This window comes from Schistocerca piceifrons, chromosome 1, assembly GCF_021461385.2.
Source record: "Schistocerca piceifrons isolate TAMUIC-IGC-003096 chromosome 1, iqSchPice1.1, whole genome shotgun sequence".
Classification (NCBI taxonomy): Eukaryota; Metazoa; Arthropoda; class Insecta; order Orthoptera; family Acrididae; genus Schistocerca; species Schistocerca piceifrons.
In genome coordinates this window covers 1,238,233,044-1,238,255,751 of record NC_060138.1, presented here as the reverse complement: position 1 = coordinate 1,238,255,751, position 22,708 = coordinate 1,238,233,044, and the positions used below count along the sequence as shown (strand labels likewise).

Here is a 22,708-nt window from a genome sequence, read left to right as displayed (position 1 = left end):
AATCTCCTGGTTTCCCACCTCCGGAAAGGCAACTCACTCACCCTTCACAACCTTTCCAGCAAACCTCAACCTCCTCTCATTGCACACAAACCCAGTCTCTCCCATCTACTCAATCTCCCACTTCCAGCTCCACTCCCTCCAAAACCTCAAAATTCCAATCAACGCAATCTGGAACCACAACACCCCAATTCAGTAGTTAACCTTTCCTCCAAACCTCTCTCCCAATCCGAAACCTCTGTCCTATCCAAAGGCCTCACCTTCAGCCCCACTCCCAGATTTTACCAAACAGCCCTCGTCAAAGATTTACTGTCCTACACCCGTACTCTCTGCTGGAAATATCACTTTGCCACGAAGAAAAATGATCCTAATCCTACTCCTAATGACCCAACTCCCCAAGACACTATCCAAATTGAACCATGCCTGGAACAGTTCCGTCCTCCGTCACAGCGGGACCCACCTCCTCTTCCTCAAAATCACCCTCTCCTAACCTTCCAGGAATTTCTGACTTCCAGCCTTGCCTCTCAATCCTTCTTAAAAAACCTTAATCCTACTCCCAACATCACCACTGCTGAAGCCCAGGCTATCCGTGATCTGAAGGCTGACCGATCCATCGTCATTCTTCCGGCGGACAAGGGTTCCACAACTGTGGTACTTGATCGTCGGGAGTATGTGGCTGAGGGACTGCGTCAGCTTTCAGACAACACTACTTACAAAGTTTGCCAAGGCAATCCCATTCCTGATGTCCAGGCGGAGCTTCAAGGAATCCTCAGAACCTTAGGCCCCCTACAAAACCTTTCACCCGACTCCATCAACCTCCTGACCCCACCAACACCCCGCACCCCTACCTTCTACCTTCTTCCCAAAATTCACAAACCCAATCATCCCGGCCGTCCCATTGTAGCTGGTTACCAAGCCCCCACCGAACGCATCTCTGCCTACGTAGATCAACACCTTCAACCCATTACATGCAGTCTCCCATCCTTCATCAAAGACACCAACCACTTTCTCAAACGCCTGGAATCCCTACCCAGTCTGTTACCCCCGGAAACCATCCTTGTAACCATTGATGCCACTTCCTTATACACAAATATTCCGCATGTCCAGGGCCTCGCTGCGATGGAGCACTTCCTTTCACGCCGATCACCTGCCGCCCTACCTAAAACCTCTTTCCTCATTACCTTAGCCAGCTTCATCCTGACCCACAACTTCTTCACTTTTGAAGGCCAGACATATCAACAATTAAAGGGAACAGCCATGGGTACCAGGATGGCCCCCTCGTATGCCAACCTATTCATGGGTCGCTTAGAGGAAGCCTTCCTGGTTACCCAGGCCTGCCAACCCGAAGTTTGGTACAGATTTATTGATGACATTTTCGTGATCTGGACTCACAGTGAAGAAGAACTCCAGAATTTCCTCTCCAACCTCAACTCCTTTGGTTCCATCAGATTCACCTGGTCCTACTCCAAATCCCATGCCACTTTCCTTGACGTTGACCTCCACCTGTCCAATGGCCAGCTTCACACGTCCGTCCACATTAAACCCACCAACAAGCAACAGTACCTCCATTATGACAGCTGCCACCCATTCCACATCAAACGGTCCCTTCCCTACAGCCTAGGTCTTCGTGGCAAACGAATCTGCTCCAGTCCGGAATCCTTGAACCATTACACCAACAACCTAAAAACAGCTTTTGCATCCCGTAACTACCCTCCCAACCTGGTACAGAAGCAAATAACCAGAGCCACATCCTCATCTCCTCAAACCCGGAACCTTCCACAGAAGAACCCCAAAAGTGCCCCACTTGTGACAGGATACTTTCCGGGACTGGATCAGATTCTGAATGTGGCTCTCCAGCAGGGATACGACTTCCTCAAATCCTGCCCTGAAATGAGATCCATCCTTCATGAAATCCTTCCCACTCCACCAAGAGTGTCTTTCCGCCGTCCACCTAACCTTCGCAACCTCTTAGTTCATCCCTATGAAATCCCCAAACCACCTTCCCTACCCTCTGGCTCCTACCCCTGTAACCGCCCCCGGTGTAAAACCTGTCCCATGCACCCTCCCACCACCACCTATTCCAGTCCTGTAACCCGGAAGGTGTACACGATCAAAGGCAGAGCCACGTGTGAAAGCACCCACGTGATTTACCAACTGACCTGCCTACACTGTGAAGCGTTCTATGTGGGAATGACCAGCAACAAACTGTCCATTCGCATGAATGGACACAGGCAGACAGTGTTTGTTGGTAATGAGGATCACCCTGTGGCTAAACATGCCTTGGTGCACGGCCAGCACATCTTGGCACAGTGTTACACCGTCCGGGTTATCTGGATACTTCCCACTAACACCAACCTGTCAGAACTCCGGAGATGGGAACTTGCCCTTCAGCATATCCTTTCTTCTCGCTATCCGCCAGGCCTCAATCTCCGCTAATTTCTAATTTCTATTTGCCGCCGCTCATAAGACCTTTAAATATGTCTGCTTGTGTCTGTATATGTGTGGATGGATATATGCGTGTGTGCGAGTGTATACCTGTCCTTTTTTCCCCCTAAGGTAAGTCTTTCCGCTCCCGGGATTGGAATGACTCCTTACCCTCTCCCTTAAAACCCACTTCCTTTCGTCTTCCCCTCTCCTTCCCTCTTTCCTGATGAGGCAACAGTTTGTTGCGAAAGCTTGAATTTTGTGTGTATGTTTGTGTTTGCTTGTGTGTCTATCGACCTGCCAGCGCTTTTGTTTGGTAAGTTTCATCATCTTTCTTTTTAGATATATATATATATATATATATATATACATTTACCAAACGAAAGCGCTGGCATGTCGATAGACACACAAACAAACACAAACATACACACAAATATCTAGCTTTCGCAACCAACGGTTGCTTCGTCAGGAAAGAGGGAAGGAGAGGGAAAGGCGAAGGGCTTTGGGTTTTAAGGGAGAGGGTAAGGAGTCATTCCAATCCCGGGAGCGGAAAGACTTACCTTAGGGGGAAAAAAGGACGGGTATACACTTGCACACACACACATATCCATCCACACATATACAGACACAAGCAGACATATAAAGAGGCAAAGAGTTTGGGCAGAGATGTCAGTCGAGGCGGAAGTGCAGAGGCAAAGATGTTGTTGAATGACAGGTGAGGTATGAGTGGCGGCAACTTGAAATTAGCGGAGATTGAGGCCTGGTGGATAACGGGAAGAGAGGATATATTGAAGAGCAAGTTCCCATCTCTGGAGTTCAGATAGGTTGGTGTTAGTGGGAAGTATCCAGATAACTCGGATGGTGTAACACTGTGCCAAGATGTGCTGGCCGTGCACCAAGGCATGTTTAGCCACAGGGTGATCCTCATTACCAACAAACATTATCTGCCTGTGTCCATTCATGTGAATGGACAGTTTGTTGCTGGTCATTCCCACATAGAATGCGTCACAGTGTAGGCAGGTCAGTTGGTAAATCACGTGGGTGCTTTCACACGTGGCTCTGCCTTTGATCGTGTACACCTTCCGGGTTACAGGGCTGGAGTAGGTGGTATATATATATTAACAGAGGGAAACATTCCACATGGGAAAAATATATCTAAAAACAAAGATGATGTGACTTACCAAACGAAAGCGCTGGCACGTCGATAGACACACAAACAAACACAAACATACACACAAAATTCAAGCTTTTGCAACAAACTGTTGCCTCATCAGGAAAGAGGGAAGGAGAGGGAAAGACGAAAGGATGTGGGTTTTAAGGAAGAAGGAGTCATTCCAATCCCGGGAGCGGAGAGACTTACCTTAGGGGGAAAAAAGGACAGGTATACACTCGCACACACACACATATCCATCCGCACATACACAGACACAGGCAGACATTTTCTTGTGTCTGTGTATGTGTGGATGGATATGTGTGTGTGTGCGAGTGTATACCCCTTTTTTCCCCCCTAAGGTAAGTCTTTCCGCTCCCGGGATTGGAATGACTCCTTACCCTCTTCCTTAAAACCCACATCCTTTCGTCTTTCCCTGTCCTTCCCTCTTTCCTGATGAGGCAACAGTTTGTTGCAAAAGCTGGAATTTCATGTGTATGTTTGTGTTTGTTCGTGTGTCTATCGACCTGTCAGCACTTTCGTTCGGTAAGTCACATCATCTGTGTTTATATAACTTCTGCGCAATTTCAGTGCAGTAATGTGTTCAGTGTGTGTGTGTGTGTGTGTGTGTGTGTGTGTGTGTGTGTGTGTGTGTACAATCTAACTTCTGCACCATTTCAGTGCAGTAATGTGTTCATTGTAAATAAGTATTATAGTAGTTGTATTACATGTTTATTACCTTATAAATAAATAGAAACTTTTTTATTTTAAATTCAGTGCATTAGTATTTGTAAAATGACTTTCATATAGTGTTCATTAAAAAATGACGATCATTCCACTTGGGACCTGTGGAATGGTACATTAGCTTATTTGTTTTAGTTGTAAATATTTGTCATGTATTGTTGTTTTTCTGACATGTTCCACATCCTGGAGGACCTCCTCACTACGGATCAATTGGAATGAAAGTAAATCTAATCTAATCTAATAATAGCTGGAGTCCACCCAAGATCATCCCGCAGACATTTATTTAAGGATCTAGGGATATTCACAGTAGCTTCTCAGTATATATTCTCTCTTATGAAATTTGTTATTAACAACCAAACCCAATTCAAAAGTAATAGCAGTGTGCATAACTACAATACTAGGAGAATGGATGATCTTCACTATTCAAGATTAAATCTAACTTTGGCACAGAAAGGGGTGAATTATACTGCCACTAAAGTCTTTGGTCACTTACCAAATAATATCAAAAGTCTTACAGATAACCACCAAGTATTTAGAAGAAATTAAAAGAATTTCTGAATGACAACTCCTTCTACTCCATAGAGGAATTTTTAGATATAAATTAAGAAAAAAAAAAGAAAAAACCAAACAAAAAAATTATTAAAAACAAAAAAATAAAAAAGTTGTTAAATTAACTTGATTATGTTGTTAATTTAACTTAATTATGTTATGTACTGGAAAATTTGACTCATTCCACATCATTACAAAATTTCGTATTCATGATCCATGGAACTAGTATTAATCTAATCTAATCTATGATTTAGCTGTTGGTTAAAACTCTAACATTTTGCCTAAGACTCATGACTTTGTGGGTTGATTACACTACTTTTTATTATATACAAGAGTTGTTTGTGTGTAAAAAAAGGTACATTACTTTTCATGATGGTTTTCACAAAAGGTAGAAACCCAGTTTTCACATGATCTTTCCAGCTCTCACAATAGTGATGCTGAATGGAATTCACTAAACACGCTAAGCAGTGAAAGACAGGCATAACAAAACGACTATCACAAAATAAACTTTCAGCCAACAAGGCCGTTGTCGAATATATATATATATATATACACACACACACACACACACACACACACACACACACACACACACACACACACACACTGGCAGCTGAAGCCACAGCTGTCAGTGATTACAGTCACACGTGCATGCGTGCACGTGCGTGCCTGCGTGCGTGCACGTGCACGTCTTTGTCTGTATCTGTGTCTAGTCTTTTTGTTGTGCCTATCTATGACTCAGTATCTCTGCTATAAGGTGAGTAGCAACTGTCCTTTTCATATTCCATCCTGGATTTTCCATTGTTTGACTGAGAAGTAAAAGCTTTTATCTACCTGCTCTCCAGCTTGAAGGCTGTCTTGTATAGCTTACAAGAAATCAAAAAGAAACAAAAGTAATTTTTCACTTTAATAAGCTACTTTGATAACCACTTTAATATTTTACAACTGTCATCTGATTTCAGAGGTATCACTTTGATATTCTTATGTATTAGAAGAAGCTTAGTTATAGGTCTGGCTCAATGATGGCACCATTATTTACAAATTTGCTGATAGATTGAGCAATGATGTAAATCAACCTGATAAGTGGAATAGCATAATTTTCATAGTATGTTAACCTACAGGAATTAATCTAAAGGTACCATTTATGTCTTCAGTTTCATAGTTAAGGAATGGACATCTGAATTTAATACATGTTTACTTCTCTTAAAGATGATGGTGGCCCAAAAACTACAACCACAGATGAAAACATTGAAAATTGCACAGTGTGTTTTGGATGATCAGCATTTAAGAATGTATGAAGTAGCTAAAGCATAGGTATTTTAGAAGAAAGAGGAATCATGCGAAGAATTAACTATGAGAAAGCTTTGTGCATGATTATCGTTGCAATTTTTGAATGCTCACCAAATACATATCAGTATGTACAAACAATCTTTGAATAGTTTTAAACAGAATGCAACTGGTTTTATCTACAGATTTATTCTGTGAATGGGTTTATCAGTTCATGCCAAGAACAAAATGGCAATTAAAATGGTAGGTGGAAAATGGTGATCCAGCGTCACAAAAGCCAAAGTCCATATTATCTGCAGGAAAAGTTATGGTCATATATCTAAAAACAAAGATGATGTGACTTACCAAACGAAAGCGCTGGCAGGTCGACAGACACACAAACAAACACAAACATACACACAAAATTCTAGCTTTCGCAACCAATGGTTGCTTTGTCAGGATAGAGGGAAGGAGAGGGAAAGACGAAAGGATGTGGGTTTTAAGGGAGAGGGTAAGGAGTCATTCCAATCCCGGGAGCGGAAAGACTTACCTTAGGGGGAAAAAGGACGGGTATACACTCGCGCGCACACACACACACACACACACACACACACACACACACATATATATCCATCCACACGTGACATGACTGCTGTCTACAAAAGCTGGAAACTAATTGGAAAATATTGGTTGGTTTCATACAGCTAGTAGAGGAGTAGCAGGGTTATCTAGCATTTCCACAAATGAAATACAAGTTTTGCCAGTTTTGCTTTCAATGCAGTTTGCAGTGAACCTCAATTTAGTATGAAATGCTCACTTTCTTGATAAAATTGTCTTGAGCTTCCAGCCATGTCAAGTGTTTTGAAATCCACAAGCTTTCAGTTGAGTACAGGTGATGATTGTTGTTTGCTTGCTGCTACCACCCGTATATAGCTGCACTGCCTTCTGTGACATCACTGGTGCTCACTCCAGCGCCAAATAGGGTAATGTTTTTGTTGTGTGCCTGTCGCACACACTTCAACCTTCCGATAGTTGGGTCCAAAGCCAAACTTAGCTGTAGGCTGGTGTCTTTATTGAGGATGTAGTCACATATTTTTGTCTCAACCACTCTTTAATTATGCTATTCCATAAACTACTAGTCTGTGTAATAACTGATGTCACTTCAAATGCAATGCAATGTCTGTTTTCTAGAGCATGCTCTGCTACTGGTAATTTCTCAGGGTACCAAAGGCAAAAGCCTGTCTTATGTCCTGTATAGTGCTGTTCAATAGTACAACTTTCCACCCCCACATGGTTTCTTATATACTCCTGGCGTTCTGAAGCATACATCATCTTTCACAGGACCCCATAAGCTGCCTAATTTTTGTTGGACTCCTGAAGAGAGGATCCATTTTATGCCTCTTTAGGAACAGGCTTATCTTCCTTGTTATTGAGCTGCAGAGCAGCAAAAATGAAAGCTTCTTAGAGTTCTCCTCAGGGTCCTTCTGCTTCTGTGTTTTTCAAAAGATGCCTTGTGAAATCTGGTGGTTGTTGTAGCCATTTTACTTCAATATTTTCTGTAAGTCACTCAATTCCTTTGGCAGGTTTTCAACATCTGAGGCAGCTTCGGTTCGATTCACCAAGGTCTTCAGAACAGAATATTTCTAAGGTGGATGGTGATAGCTATTACCATGCAGCTGTTGTTCTGTGTGGGTAGGTATCTGGTAGACACTGTGGCTAAGACACACACCTTCTCTATGACAGATGAGAATGTCAAGGAACGGCAAGGCACAATCAGTCTCTGCCTTCATCATGAACTTGACATTGTCACAGAGATTGTTGATGTGGTCACTTTCTTGCCTAGATCTAGAATTCTTTTGCATTTTATTTTATTTATTGTATGATGAAAGCAGAAACATATATACATCATTTTTGGATGAATGTGCACAGTCACAAGTTCATACAATTTTACATCTCTGGGTCTAGTTCACTGATCCATTAGGCTGCTTTGTCTGAAGCATGGTGAATGTCCATTATCATTCTTTTATATGCTTAAAGAAGACAAGCAGTAATAATATGATGAACTGACTCTAAGGGGGCACCACAGTTCCACTCTGCAAAACTATCCCATCTCCCCTTGTGCATTAAGAGACCACATCTGCCTTGTCTGGTTAGAATCCAGTTTATGACCCTCCATTGATGTCTGCATCCTTGTATCCTCTTGGAAGGGTTCTCAACTAGATGTTGGTTGACTATTGATGACTGCTTCCACTGGATTTTCCATGAATGGTTTGACACTGAAAGATGGTCCAACAAGGTCGTCTGCTGTGGACCATGACTGTTTTCTAGATTTCAAGCATTGTTCTGCTTATGGAATATCTTGATGAATGGGTGGCTGAGGATTCTTATGAATGTTATTCCAAGCCTTCAGGAGAGTTTCTGTTCTTATTAGCGCTGGATGTGGGATATTACTGCAAACATAAATTTGTAGGTTGTGTGCACTGTAAATGAAGTGGCAACTGTCAGTATTTTGACAAACATATTTTCACTACAAAAACAACTTATTCAAAGGAAAATCTTTATAACTCTTATGTCACTTGATTAACAGTGCTAATTGCTCTAATATCACAAAACAAGGAACACTGTGTTCTGTAACAGGCATCACAGATAGTTTTACATAATTACTGTTATTTGACAGAAGCCATGTTGCAGTTTAAAAGACCTGTGGAACTCGAATCAGTGTACATAGCCATTAGTACTCAGTTGCATAACCTTTCACCATAATTATATCTGCACAGTGTTACGGCATGGAGTCTATGAGGGCAGCCAAAAACTGTAGGGTGATTTTCTGCCATTCCTTAACCAAAGATTGCAATATTTGTCATGGCTTGAGAATTTTCATTGCTTTAGACTTTGATCATGTTCTTCCCAAAGGTCTTCAATCAGACTGAGCTCTGGGATTTGGCTATACCACTTAAGTGTCCTTACTCAAATCCTTCTCAAAACGTCTGTGACATGAGCAGATGTTTGCTTAGGATCATTGTCATGTTGAAATTCCAAGTTTCATTCCACTTTATCTTTGGCATGGGGCAACATGTTCATTTTCAAGATTTCACAGTATTGAAATGATCCTTAATGCCTTCAATAGGCACCAAAGGGCCAACACCTGAATGAGAGAAGCATCTCCACAGCAGGACATTCCCATACCGTGTGTAACAGTGGATACTTGGTACAGATATTGTTTCTTGCATTGAGCAGTCTTTGAAAATAACAAATTGCATTGGAAGAAAATAGATTAAACTTACTTTCATCACTCCAGATTATATGCGACCACTGTTGAGATGTCTAGGCCTTATGTGCCCTGGCAAACTCAAGTCGGGCTTTCCTATTCTTTGCCAGCATAAACGGCTTTTTGCTTGGGCACCAGCCTTGAAGATTAGACTCTCTGAGTATCCATTTTATGGTACTGTTCAGTATTTGCACATTGTGGAATTCACGCAGCTCTCTGTACTTGCCAATAGCGGTTTTCTTTGGGTCATCCTGTCCAAACCAGAATCATGACCAACATGTGCCTGAGACTTGCCTTGCTGTAGACCATTGATTATCACATTCTTGAGGTCTGCTGAATACTCTTTAACTTTCAGCATATTGCAAACTTGATAAAAACAAAATAAAGGGTAATGTAAACCAAAGATATTCAATGTAACACTGAGATATGTTTTTGTGTTGTGACACTGAACCACAGTGTCAAAATAATTTTGAACTGATCACAACAACATTCAGTGTTGCACTTGTTGCAACACACTGCACTGAATGCTGATGCATGTGTTTACATAGATGTGTGCTGCTGCATGGTGAACTAAGACAGGCTTGCTAGGCAGGCAAGTACGTGATGCACATCCTAATGCTGAAAATGTGTTTGTCAAAATAATCATTGTCGCTTCTGTACAGCCCATAATTATTTGCACTGATTGATTGAATTGCATGCCTATCTTCTTAGTGTGAACACTGCTGATCTATGTTGGCAACAGAGTGTGACAGTGTTAAGGCCGTGGGCCTTAGAACATGAACGTTAGCTACCCATAAGTTACCAGCAAGTTTTTGAACACAGTTATTTCTTGTTTTGACTATAGCAACTATGTTGGAAAGATGCTAATTGTAACTTAGTGTTCTGTCTAATGTTATTAGGAGGTATTTTGGTATACTGCAGTGTGACAAGGCTTGACCCTGAATCTGACTTCATGTTTCTAAATTGCTTACCAATGCATAGTTGTCTTCTGAGCATTTATCGGGTGTACAAGTATGAAAATGAAACTGGAATTTCCCTGTAGATGGTGCTAGCTGTAAGTGTAGGGACTGTGAGACCATGTTTGCAGTGCCATCTGCTTCCTGTAATGAAAGATGATGAATGTCAACACAAAATAACCCAATTTTCACACATTGGTATCTGTTTCAAACCCTTAAACATATTGAGTTTTGTGCCTATGAACTACAATTTTTCGACAGCATTGGTTTTCTGTTATCATTTGAAGAAAACTGCTACAGAATTGCCTTGAATGCTTGTCAAAGTTTTTGGTGAACATGCTCTTGGGAAAACACAGTGTTTCGAGTGGTTCAAAAAATTCGATAGTGGTGATTTTGATGTGAGAAACGATAAGCATGGGAAACCACTGAAAAAGTTCAAAGACAACATACTGCAGGCCAAACTGGATGAAGATGATACTCAAACTCAACAGTAACTAATGAAACAATTGAATGTGATGAAGAAAGCCCTTTCTCTTTGGTTGAAAGCTATGGGAAAGATGCAGAAAGTGGGAAAAAGGGTTCTGTGTGAAATAAATGAAAGACAGCAAGCAAATCAAAATGCCACTTGTGAAATGTTGCTCGCCAGATACAAAAGAAAGTTGTTTAATTTTGAGAATCCTAACCATCGTAAACCATGGATGAATCCAGCCAAACCAGCGACATCCACTCCAATACAAAATTGCTTTGGAAAGAAGACAATGCTCTGTGTTTGGTGGGATCAGAAGGGTGTCATCTATTATGAGCTACTAAAGCCTGGTGAAACTATTAATACTGATTGCTACCAACAGCGAATGATCTATTTAAATTGAGCATTACATGAAAAATGACCAGAATATGGAAAAAGGCAACACAAAGTCATATTGCTCCTTGATAACATCCTATTGCAAACAGCAAAACAGGTCAGAGAAATGATTCAGGCAGTCAGTTGGGAAATTCTAGGGCATGTGGCTTATTCTCCAGACTTAGCTACATCCGATTATCATCTATTTGCATCACTGGACCATGCTCTCGTTGAACAATGCTTCAATTTATATGAAAATGGCTTGCTGATTGGTTTGCTTCAAAAGAAGAACTGTTTTTGTGACATGGGATTCATAGCCTGCCGAAGTGTAGGAGAAATGTACAAATAGCAATGGAGATAATTTTGAAAAAAATATTGTTTATCAGTATCAAACAACAGACATGTAATTATTGCAACCAAATTCTGGTTTCATACTTCTACACCTGGTAAGTGGATGAACCGTTTCTTGAAGTATACATCCAAGACTTCTGTACCAGTGGATAAGATAATTTCAGCATCAGAAAAGTTAGAGCTCTGAGCCACCCAATGTCATCAGCATAAATGAATTTTCTTGAAGATGTTTCCAGTAAGTTGTATATGTACAGTTTGAAAATAGGGGATCTAGGATGAATCCTTGAGGTAAACCAATCTTAGTTTCAATATTCTGCATCTGTCATTGTCAGAATAGATCTGAAAATATGTATTGCTTAGCCTGTTGTAAGTGGGTCTGTAGGTTTGTGATGTGGGACAACACATTTGAATTTTGAAAGAAATTCTTTTCACCAAACAGTGTCGTAAACAGCTGATATATCCAGAAAGGCAGCAATACTTACTAATTTCTTTTCATACCCATTTTTATATAAATAGTGAGACAGAGAGTACCTGATTGTTACAACTTTTCCCAGGTCTGAATCCTACTTGTTCCATAGGGATGCATTTGTTACTTCAAATATTCTATTGTAGGTCAGATGCTCAAGGAATTTGTGTATGACACTTAGACAGTTTTCCACCTTTGTGGGATCTTCATAGGAAAAATTACTCGAGAGAAAATGAGCGTGAGGCTAGCCTCATCTCTTATTGGGCAAATTGGTGGAATTGTCTTGCACTGAAAATAAGAGACAGACACTAGGTTTGCCTCCCTTACTCAAGCAGTAGTATGTTCTTCATTGATGTTTGGCAGCTAGAGATGTGGAAGGAAAGGGCCATTTGTGGTGCATAATGTCCTCTCTTCTTAGGGGAATGATGTTACTGGAGAAGAATAAATCAAATGTACATTAAAGGTGGCAAACATCAAACAAAAGTAAGTGAAACTACAGTAGTAAGTTAGTAAGAGAGAGTGCTGAACTAAAGGAATAAATTACTGCAGTACTAGATTTTTCATTTATTGCTAACATAAATTTATTTACTTCATAACTGATGGAGTGGAAGAAGAATGGGTAGCTTTAACATATGAAATAGTAAAGGCAGCAGAGGATCAAGAATGTAAAAAGACATGGGCTAGTAGAAATCCTTGGGTAACAGAAGATATATTGAATTTAATTGATGAAAGGAGAAAATATAAAAATGCAGTAAATGAAGCAGGCAAAAAGGAATACAAACGTCTCAAAAATAAGATCGACAGGAAGTGCAAAATGGCTAAGCAGGGATAGCTAGAGGACAAATGTAAGGATGTAGAGGCATATCTCACTAGGCGTAAGATAGATGCTGCCTACAGGAAAGTTAGAGAGACCTTTGGAGAAAAGAGAACCACTTGTATGAATATCAAGAGCTCAGATGGAAACCCAGTTCTAAGCAAAGAAGGGAAAGCAGAAAGGTGGAAGGAGTATATAGAGGATTTATAAAATGGCAATGTACTCGAGGACAATATTATGGAAGTGGAAGAGAATGTAGATGAAGATGAAATGGGAGATATGATACTGTGTGAAGAGTTTGACAGAGCACTGACAGACCTAAGTCAAAACAAGGCCCCTGGAGTAGACAATATTCCATTAGAACTACTGACAGCCTTGGGAGAGCCAGTCCTGTCAAAACTGTACCATCTGGTGAGCAAGATGTGTGAGACAGGTAAAATACTCTCAGACTTCAAGAAGAATATAATAATTCCAATCCCAAAGAAAGCAGGTATTGACAGATATGAAAATTACTGAACTATCAGTTTAATAATTCACGGCTGCAAAATACTAACACACATTCTTTGCAGGTGAATGGAAAAACTGGTAGAAACCAACCTCAGGGAAGGTCAGTTTGGATTCCATAGAAATGTTGAAACACGTGAGGCAATACTGCCCTACGACTTATCTCAGAAGACAGATTAAGGAAAGGCGAACCTACATTTTTAGCATTTGTAGACTTGGAGAAAGTTTTTGACAATGCTGACTGGAATACTCTCTATCAAATTCTGAAGGTGGCAGTGGTAAAATACAGGGAGGGAAAAGCTATTTACAATTTGTACAGAAAGCAGATGGCAGTTATAAGAGTTGAGGGGCGTGAAAGGGAAGCAGTGGTTGGGAAGGGAATGAGACAGGGTTGTAGCCGATCCATAATGTATTCAATCTGTATATTGAGCAAGCAGTAAAGGAAACAAAAGAAAACTTTGGAGTAGGAATTAAAATCTGTGGAGAAGAAATAAAAACTCTGAGGTTCAACGATGACATTGTAATTCTATCAGAGGCAGCAAAGGACCTGGAAGAGCAGTTGAATGGAATGGACAGTGTCTTGAAAGGAGGATATAAGATGAACATCAACAAAAGTAAAATGAGGATAATGGAATGTAGTCAAATTAAGTCGAGTGATGCTGAGGGAATTAGATTAGGAAATGAGACACTTAAAGTAGTAGATGAGTTTTGCTATGTGGGGAGCAAAATAACTGATTATGGTCAAAGTAGATAGTAAATAAAATGTAGACTGGCTATGGCATGGAAAGTGTTTCTGAAGAAGAGAAATTTGTGAACATCAAGTATAGATTTATGTGTCAGGAAGTCATTTCTGAAAGTATTTGTATGGCTTGTAGCCATGTATGGAAATGAAACATGGACAATAAATAGTTTATACAAGTAGAGAATAGAAGCTTTTGAAATGTGGTGCCACAGAAGAATGTTGAAGATTAGATGGGTAGATTACATAACTAATGAGGAGGCATTGAATAGAATTAGGGAGAAGAGTAATTTGTGGCACAACTTGACTAGAAGAAGGGACTCGCTTGGTAGGACATGTTTATAGGCATCAAGAGATCACCAATTAAGTACTGGAGGGCAGTGTGGAGGGTAAAAATCGTAGAGGTAAACCTGGGAGTTGAAGAAACTTGTATAGGATAGAGTAGCATGGAGAGCAACATCAAACCAGTCTCTGGATTGAAGACCACAACAACAACAAAACAACAACTGATGCAACAACTGCACCAGCATAGAGTTTTCTTCTACATTAGTGAATTAAGTAGGAAATAAGACCAAAATTTACAGTTAAGTGGTAGTGGTAGTAGTAGGAGTAAAGTTAGAGAGTAAGGTGTGTTATTTTGTTTTTGCATGATAAATTGTATATTCTATGGATACCTTGACTGTGAAGAATATATATACTGGTAGAGGAAGATGTTGACATCCCAAGAATGAGGGCTATAATGAAGAGAAGAGGCCCATTGACTATGTGTAGTGACAATGACTTGAGCTTTTAAGGGATCTTTTTAGTCACTGATTGGTATAATGGAGCCGTTACTGCAGCATAATTCTGATAGGAATCATGCTTTGTCTCCTAGGCTGCAACTTCATTTTTACTGTTATGTAGCAGGGGATCTCAGTAACATCCATCATACCATTGCTGGAAGGGGTTTTAGCAGAGTAATAAGCGCTTCAATTGCCTTAAAGACATGCTATGTGTCCAGGCCATGGAACTAAGAAAATGTATCAAGGAACAAAAGAGAATACTGAATGTCATTGGAGCCTAGATTGTGTACATATGCCCATATTTTGTCCTTGTGAAGCACAAGCAGAACTATGTAGAAATTACAAGATTTTCTTTTCTGTCAGAACAAAAATCACCTGTGCTGCTAATATGAAGATTTTGAATGTGGTAATCTTAAGAGTCCTATATTTCGATACCACATAGGAACTTAAGGGTGCTACGACAGAGCCCATTTTGCTACCAGATGTGTAATAGTGTAAATTCTGTTTTTGGGAGAAATATTTCCAAATTCCCACTAAAACAATGTGATATAAACAAAAAAAAGTGTAGGAATGTTTTGTGGCTGCTGGAGTTCTGTGCAACTTTGGAATAAAAGTTGGAGATGTTTTTCACCCTGATGTTGTGGAGGTGAATGACATCAGTCAATATGCATTTCAGCCAGAGGCAGATGCTGTAGGCTGAGCCGACAGAAAGTCTGAAAGTCTATTATACTTAATTATTTTAATTAAAATTGTACCTAATTTTCTAGTAAAACAGCAAGTTAGTGTAAAGACTTTTTCTTCCTAGCTGAATAAATAAGGCACTGGGTCGTCATTACTGCAGTGAAATGTGACCCATTTTATTTATGTATAATTTTGTAGTTATGTTTCACTCTCTTTCTTTCTATTTTTATTTCAGTTAGGGATTAACATTTTCATTTTATTTCTTAATTCAGTACACAATGTTGTACAATAAAGATGTTTTGATTATTTCTAAGAAAAACAAAATGTCTACTTTTATAATTTTGCTAATACAAATTAAATATTAGAATGGGGTATCTAGAAAAAGTTGGCGTACTGTGCAGATATAATAAACATATATATTATGTTATGTGAAAAACAAGAACATATTAACTGTTGGAAAAAATATCAAGCAAACAAAGTATGTTTTATATGTGTAAAACACATTCATACTTATCACAAAAACCCAGATTTCTCAAACACTTTGCCTGAAGAACCAGAACCTGAAGTTTGCTCCATTGCATTACTGCCACTTATTCAGAAACTACTGTTTTAAGGCTGTGCGCCCATGTTTTTGATACACATGTATTATTTTCCTATCTTGGACAGTGTACAGCAGTGAAGCTCATACTGTGTCAAGAAATTGCCCTGTATTGAAAAAACAGATTAGCTATTTCTAAGAAGTCAATCAACTCTAACAAAAGTACTCGATACCGTAGTTTTTGTAATGACTTTGAATGAAAGCATGAGGTACAAAATATTGCAAAAACATGCTATGAGGTCATGAAGTCCTTGAAACAATTGTAGTCATAAACAGAAACTCTTAGAACTATCATAGAAAAGTGTATAAATTTGTAAGTGCAGTGATGCTACATGAGTTCCTTAATCTTTATTTTATTTTCTTCTTATTAGTTACTTACACATGGGTGTTCTATTCCAGGGAATAATACACCTCACAAGAAAGATGATAGAAGCTGGAGCTAGAGTGGACAAGACTGACCAGCATGGCAGAACACCACTACATTATGCGGCACAGGCAGGAAATTGTAAGGTATAAAATTATCAAATTCTGATACTCTGATATATTGAACTAAGAGGTAGGTTTCAACCTGAAACAGACTACAGGCTCTGCAGTATGTTAAATATTTATTGTTGGAATGGCAGTAGTCAGCCAAACATTTCCCAAATAAAATTGTTCTCGGTATACTCTCTATTGCCATTAATAACCAGACCTCCCAATCAGTAGTTTACATTTAGCTGTAATTTAACATAGGTATACTTTTCATTCATGATCACACTTCTACTCCTTTAGGAGGATTATACAAAATTATAGAAATGGCCTACAGTTTTTGTCCCCTCTGCTACCATCATGAACAGTTATATAGTAATTTTGTGTAGTTTGGTCCAAGGGTCATTCACTGATGTAACACATCTCTGTGACATTAAGTTGGGGTGAAATCTGTACTCTGATTTAGCCATTCAATTGGATTGGAAGTCAGTCTGTTGAAATATTCATTTGTTTTATGTAAACAGATGTTGTTGCATTAAAAAATGTAGAGCTGTAAATTATTATTATAGCATGAGTAACAGAAAATTATTAATTATCGATTGAGAGACTCCCAGCCAGAAACACCTAATGAACAGCGAGAGAAACCAAAAAAGAAGAAGGCACACAAGAATCCAGAACTTGCGATGGCGCCCATACCACCATTCCCTACAAGCTCTGCATCTGAGGATGTGGTGGAGATTCTGGCATCTGCTGAGGACCTAGATCTCGCCAGACACTCAGACACAATGGATGTCAATCGCACAGGTACTCAATCAGTGGCAGCAGGTGACCCTGAGGCATAATTTGCCTCTTTGAGTGATTCATGCCTTCCCAGCCTAACAATGACGTCATCCTCCAGTGGAATTGTGGCAGATTTCTCCACCACCCGGCTGAGCTACGGCAATTGTTAAGCTTTACACCTGCATTCTGCATTGCCCTCCAGGAAACCTGGCTCCCGGCAATGCGAACCCCTGCCCTCCGCATCTATAAGGGATGTTACAAGAACTGTAGTGAATATAATAGGGTGTCAGGTGGTGTTTGCATCTATGTCCTGAACTCGCCATTTAGTGAACCTGTACCCCTTCAAACTCCTCTTGAAACTGTGGCTGTCAGGATAAGGACAATGCTGGAAATAACAGTCTGCAACTTATATCTTCCTCCAGATGGTGCGGTACCCCAGAACGTCCTGCCTGCCCTGATTGATCAATTCTCTAAACCTTTCCTACTTTTGGGAGATTTTAACCCCCATAACCCCTCGGCCTCTTAAATACTGGGGCCACCACACATCTCATTGTGGCTCATGGTAGTTACTCGACTGTTGATTTATCAATTTGCAGCCCAGGACTACTCCTATCTATCCACTGGAGAGCACATGATGACCTGTGTGGTAGTGACCACTTTCCCATCTTCCTGTCACTCCCCCGGTGTCATGCCCATGGATGCCTGTGCAGATGGGATTTAGTCAAGGCAGTCTGGGAAGCCTTCACCTCTGCTGTCACCATTGATTCTCACCCACATTGTGCCATCGATGTTGTGGTTGACCGGGTCACCACAATGGTCGTTTCTGCAGCAGAAAACACGATCCCTCGTTCTCTAGGGTGCCGGAAGTTGCTGAGGCCACTAAAGAGCATTGGCGAGCTCTACGGCAACGTAAGCGGCACCATTCCCTAGAGCACCTCATAGCCTTTAAATGGCTCCATGCCCACGTTCGCCAGCTTACACAAAGAAGGAAACACAAGTGTTTGGAGAGGTATGTCTCAACCATCGGGTGCCAAAAGTCACCTTCCTAAGTCTGGACCAAGATCAAACATCTTTTTGGGTACCAGACCCCAACGGGTGCCCCTGGTGTTCACATCAATGGAGTGTTGTCTACCGACACAAATGCAATTGCCGAGCACTTTGCTGAGCACAGTGCTCGCTCCTCTGCATTGGAGAATTATCCCCCAGCCTATCATGTTCTCAAATGGAGGTTGGAAGGGAGGGTTCTCTCGTCCACTACATGCCACAGTGAACCCTATAATTCTCCATTTACAGAATGGGAGCTCCTAAGCGCCCTTGCATGTTGCCCTGACACAGATCCTGTGCCGGATTGGATCCACAGTCAGATGATTAAACATCTCTTGCCTGACTACGAGCGACATCTCCTCATTGTGTTCAACCAGATCTGGTGTGATGGCGTCTTTCCATCACAGTGGCGTGAGAGCACCATCATTCCAGTACTCAAACACAGTGTGAACCCACTTGACATGGATAGCTATCAGCCCATTAGCCTCACCAGCATTCATTGTAAGCTCCTGGAACACATGGTGTGTCGACAGTTGAGTTGGGTCATGTAGTCTCCTGGCCCCACGTCAGGTCAGCTTCCGCCACGGTTGCTCTACCACTGATAATTTGATATCCCTCAAGTCAGCCTTTTCCAGATGCCAACACCTCTTTGCTGTCCTTGTTAACTTACATAAAGCATATGGCACAACCTGGCGACAGCATACCATTGACAAATTGTGTGAGTGGGGTCTCTGGGGCCTGCTTCTGATTTTTGTCCAAAACTTCCTCTCACTTCGTACTTTCCATGTCCAAGTTGGTGCCTCCTTAGTTCCCCCCATTTCCAGGAGAATGGCGTACTGCAGGGCTCTGTATTGAGTATCTATTGCTTTTTAGCGACCATTAATGGTCTAGCAGCAGCTGTAGGGCCTTCAGTCTCAACATCTCTGTATGCAGACGATTTCTGCATTTTGTTCTGCTGCTCCAGTACTGGTGTTGCTGAGTGGCGTCTGCAGGGAACTATCCACAAGGTCCCACTCATGGGCTCTAGCCCATGGCTTCCAGTTTTCAGCTGCAAATTCGTGTGTCATGCACTTCTGCCGGCAACCTACCATTCATCTGGACCCAGAACTTTACCTTCATGATGATCCACTCACTGTAGTGGAGACATATCGATTCTTAGGACTGGTTTTGAATGCACGATTGACTTGGCTTCCTCATCTTCGTCAGCTTAAGCGGAAGTGCTGGCAGCACCTCAATGCTCTCCATTGCCTGAGCAACACCAATTGGAGTGCAGATCACTCTATGTTGCTGTGGCTCTACAGAGCCCTTGTTAACTTACATCCCGAATTGACTATGAGAGTGTGGTTTATGGTTCGGCAGTGACCTCAGCGTTGCATTTACTCGACCCTGTGTACCATTGTGGGGTTAGACTAGCGACAGGAGCTTTTAGGGCAAGTCTGGTAACCAGTGTACAGGTGGAGACTGGGCTTCCTCCATTGCAGATCAGATGTGCACAACTACTTGCCAGTTACGCTGCACACATTTGTAGTTCTCCTGAGCATCCAAATTCCCGTCTCCTTTTCCCGCCCGTGGCAGTCCATCTCCTGCATCAGTGGCCCAGGTCAGGGCTAACGATTGTGGTTCGCGTGTGGTTCCTTCTCTCTGAACTGGAGTCCTTCCCTTTACCACCTCTACATGCTTTCCGTTCATGTGCTACGCCTCCATGGTGTAAGCCCCTGCTGCAGCTTTGTCTGGACCTTTCATGTCACACTAAGGACTCTGTTAACCCTGTTGCTCTCCGCTGTCACTTCCTCTTGATTCTTGAAGTGAAGGGGCTCTGAAGTGGTTTACACTGACGGCTCGGCTGATGGTCGCACTGGCTTTGCCTACATTCACTGCGGTCATATTGAACAGCATTCCTTACCCGATGGTTGCAGTGTATTCACTGCAGAGGTGGTGGCCATATCTCATGCACTTCAGTACCTCCATTCATGCCCAGGAGAGTCTTTTCTTTTATTTACTGACTCCCTGAGCATCCTGAAAGCTATCGACCAGTGCTACCCTTGTCATCCTTTGGTAATGTCCATCCAGGAGTCCATCTATGCCCTATAATGGTCGAGTTGTTCAGTGGTGCTTGTCTGGTCCCCTGGTGATGTTAGAATTCCAGGAAATGAACTTGCCAACAGGCTGGCCAAACAGGCTACACGGAAACCACTTCTGGAGATCATAATCCCCGCAACTGATCTGCGTTCATTATTACACCGCAATGTTTTTCAGCTTTGGGAAATGGAATGGCAAAATCTCAGTACGCACAACAAACTGCAAGCCATTAAGGGGACCACAAATGTGTGGAAGTCCTCAATGAGGGCCTCTCACAGGGACTCCGTGGTTCTCTGCTGTCTCTACAATGGCCATGCCTGGGCGACCCATGGCTACCTCCTGCACTGTGCCACCTCAGTGTCGGTGTGGCGCCCGATTGACAGTGGCCCATATTCTTCTGCTCTGTCCTTCTTTGGCTGCCCTGCAACTGCATCTTTGGTTACCGGACCATTATCATTGATTTTAGCAGACAACACCTCATAGGCTGATTTGGTTTTACGTTTCATCCATGAGGGGGGGTTTTATCATTAAATCTGAGTTTTTGTGCATGTCCTTTGTCGCTCTGTGTCCTCCACCTTAGTCCTTTTAGGATGGAGGTTTTAATGTGTTGCAGGGTGGCTGGCTTTCCCTTTTTATTTTTGTGGTTGGCCAGCCACTGTAACCGCTTCATTCTTTTACTCTCTTCTAACTGTTTCTTGCATCTCTCTATTGTTTTCTTGTCCTCTTTTGTTCCTTTTAGTGTTTGTTGCCTTTCCTTTGTTCTTGTGGGCTTTTCCTTTCTTTCCATTTTGTGTTATATGTCTTGTCTATTTTATTCTCACACTTGTGGCATTGTTTTATTAGGAACAAGGGACCGATGACCCCGTAATTTGGTCCCTTCCCCCCTCGTTTAAACCATGCAACCAACCAACAAATTTCGAAATGGCAGATATTGAGATAACCAATCACGGCACTGAAAAGCAGCTACAATCACTTTGTAGTGGAAAGGTGTCAGGACTGGATAAGATACCTATAAGATTCTATAATGATTATGTGAAAGAACTTGCTCCCCTCCTAGCAGTAATTTGTTGTAGATCACTTGAGCAACAAAAGGTACCTAATGACTGGAAAAATTGCAGGTCATTCCCACTTTTAAGAAAGGCCATAAGACAGATCCACACAATTATAGATCTATTTCATTGATGTCAATCTATTATAGAATTATGGACCATGTTTTATGCTCCAGAATTATGATGGTTTTGGAAAATGAACATCTCCTGTATAAAAACCAACATGGATTTCACAAACAGAGATCCTGTGAAACTCAGCTCACTTTATTCCTCCGTGAGATCCACAGTGCAGAGGACAGTGGCACCAGGTTGATGCCGTGTTCCTTGATTTCAGTAAGGCATTTGACACCGCCCCACATTGACGTTTAGTGGAGAAAAAGAGAGAGAGAGAGAGAGAGAGAGAGAGAGAGAGAGAGAGAGAGAGAGAGAGAGCTTATGGAGTATCAGAGCAGACTTGTGACTGGATACAAGACTTTCTCACAGATAGAACTCAACATGTTGCTCTTAATGGAACAAAATTGACAGAGGTAAATATAATATCCGGAGTACCACAGGGAAGTGTGATAGGACAGTGGCTGTTTACAATATACGCTCATGCTCATAAATTAAGGATAACTGTAGAATGTGGTATCACACAATGTGGCACTACACAAAACTGGTGCTAATAGCATAGACACATCGGGAACACACATGACACAGATCTGTAATTCCACAGTATTGGTGATAAGTTGAGAAAACCATCCTGAAACACATCCGCTACAAAACACTACTGTTTCCTGCACATGTACCTCAATATCAATATGGGCTATGATCACCATGCACACGTTCACATGTTGCACAATGGGTTGGCATACACTGAATCAGGTGGTCGAGCAGCTGCTGGGGTATAGCCTCCCATTCTTGCACCAATGCCTGTCAGAGTGCCTGAAGTATCCTAGGTGTTTGAAGACGTGCAGTGATATGTTGACTGACAGCATCCCAGACATGCTTGATGGGTTGTAGGTTTGGAGAACAGGCAGGCCACTCCATTTGCCTGATATCTTCTGTTTCAAGGTACTCCTCCATGATGGCAGCTCAGTGGGGCCATGCATTATCATCCATCAGGAAGAAGGTGGGACCCACTGCACCCCTGAAAAGGTGGACATCCTGGTGCAAAAT

At 41.6% G+C, this 22,708-nt stretch overlaps 1 protein-coding gene across 1 annotated transcript in view; it reads left to right on the top strand.

Annotated features, from left to right (window-relative positions):
- The window catches only part of LOC124781976 (serine/threonine-protein phosphatase 6 regulatory ankyrin repeat subunit C-like), a 383,424-nt gene that overhangs the window by 263,146 nt on the left and 97,570 nt on the right, over nt 1-22,708 (top strand). The window contains exon 13 of the mRNA XM_047253904.1: nt 16,530-16,640. Coding sequence (XP_047109860.1) covers nt 16,530-16,640 — 111 coding nt within the window. The remainder of the gene's footprint in view (nt 1-16,529; nt 16,641-22,708) is intronic.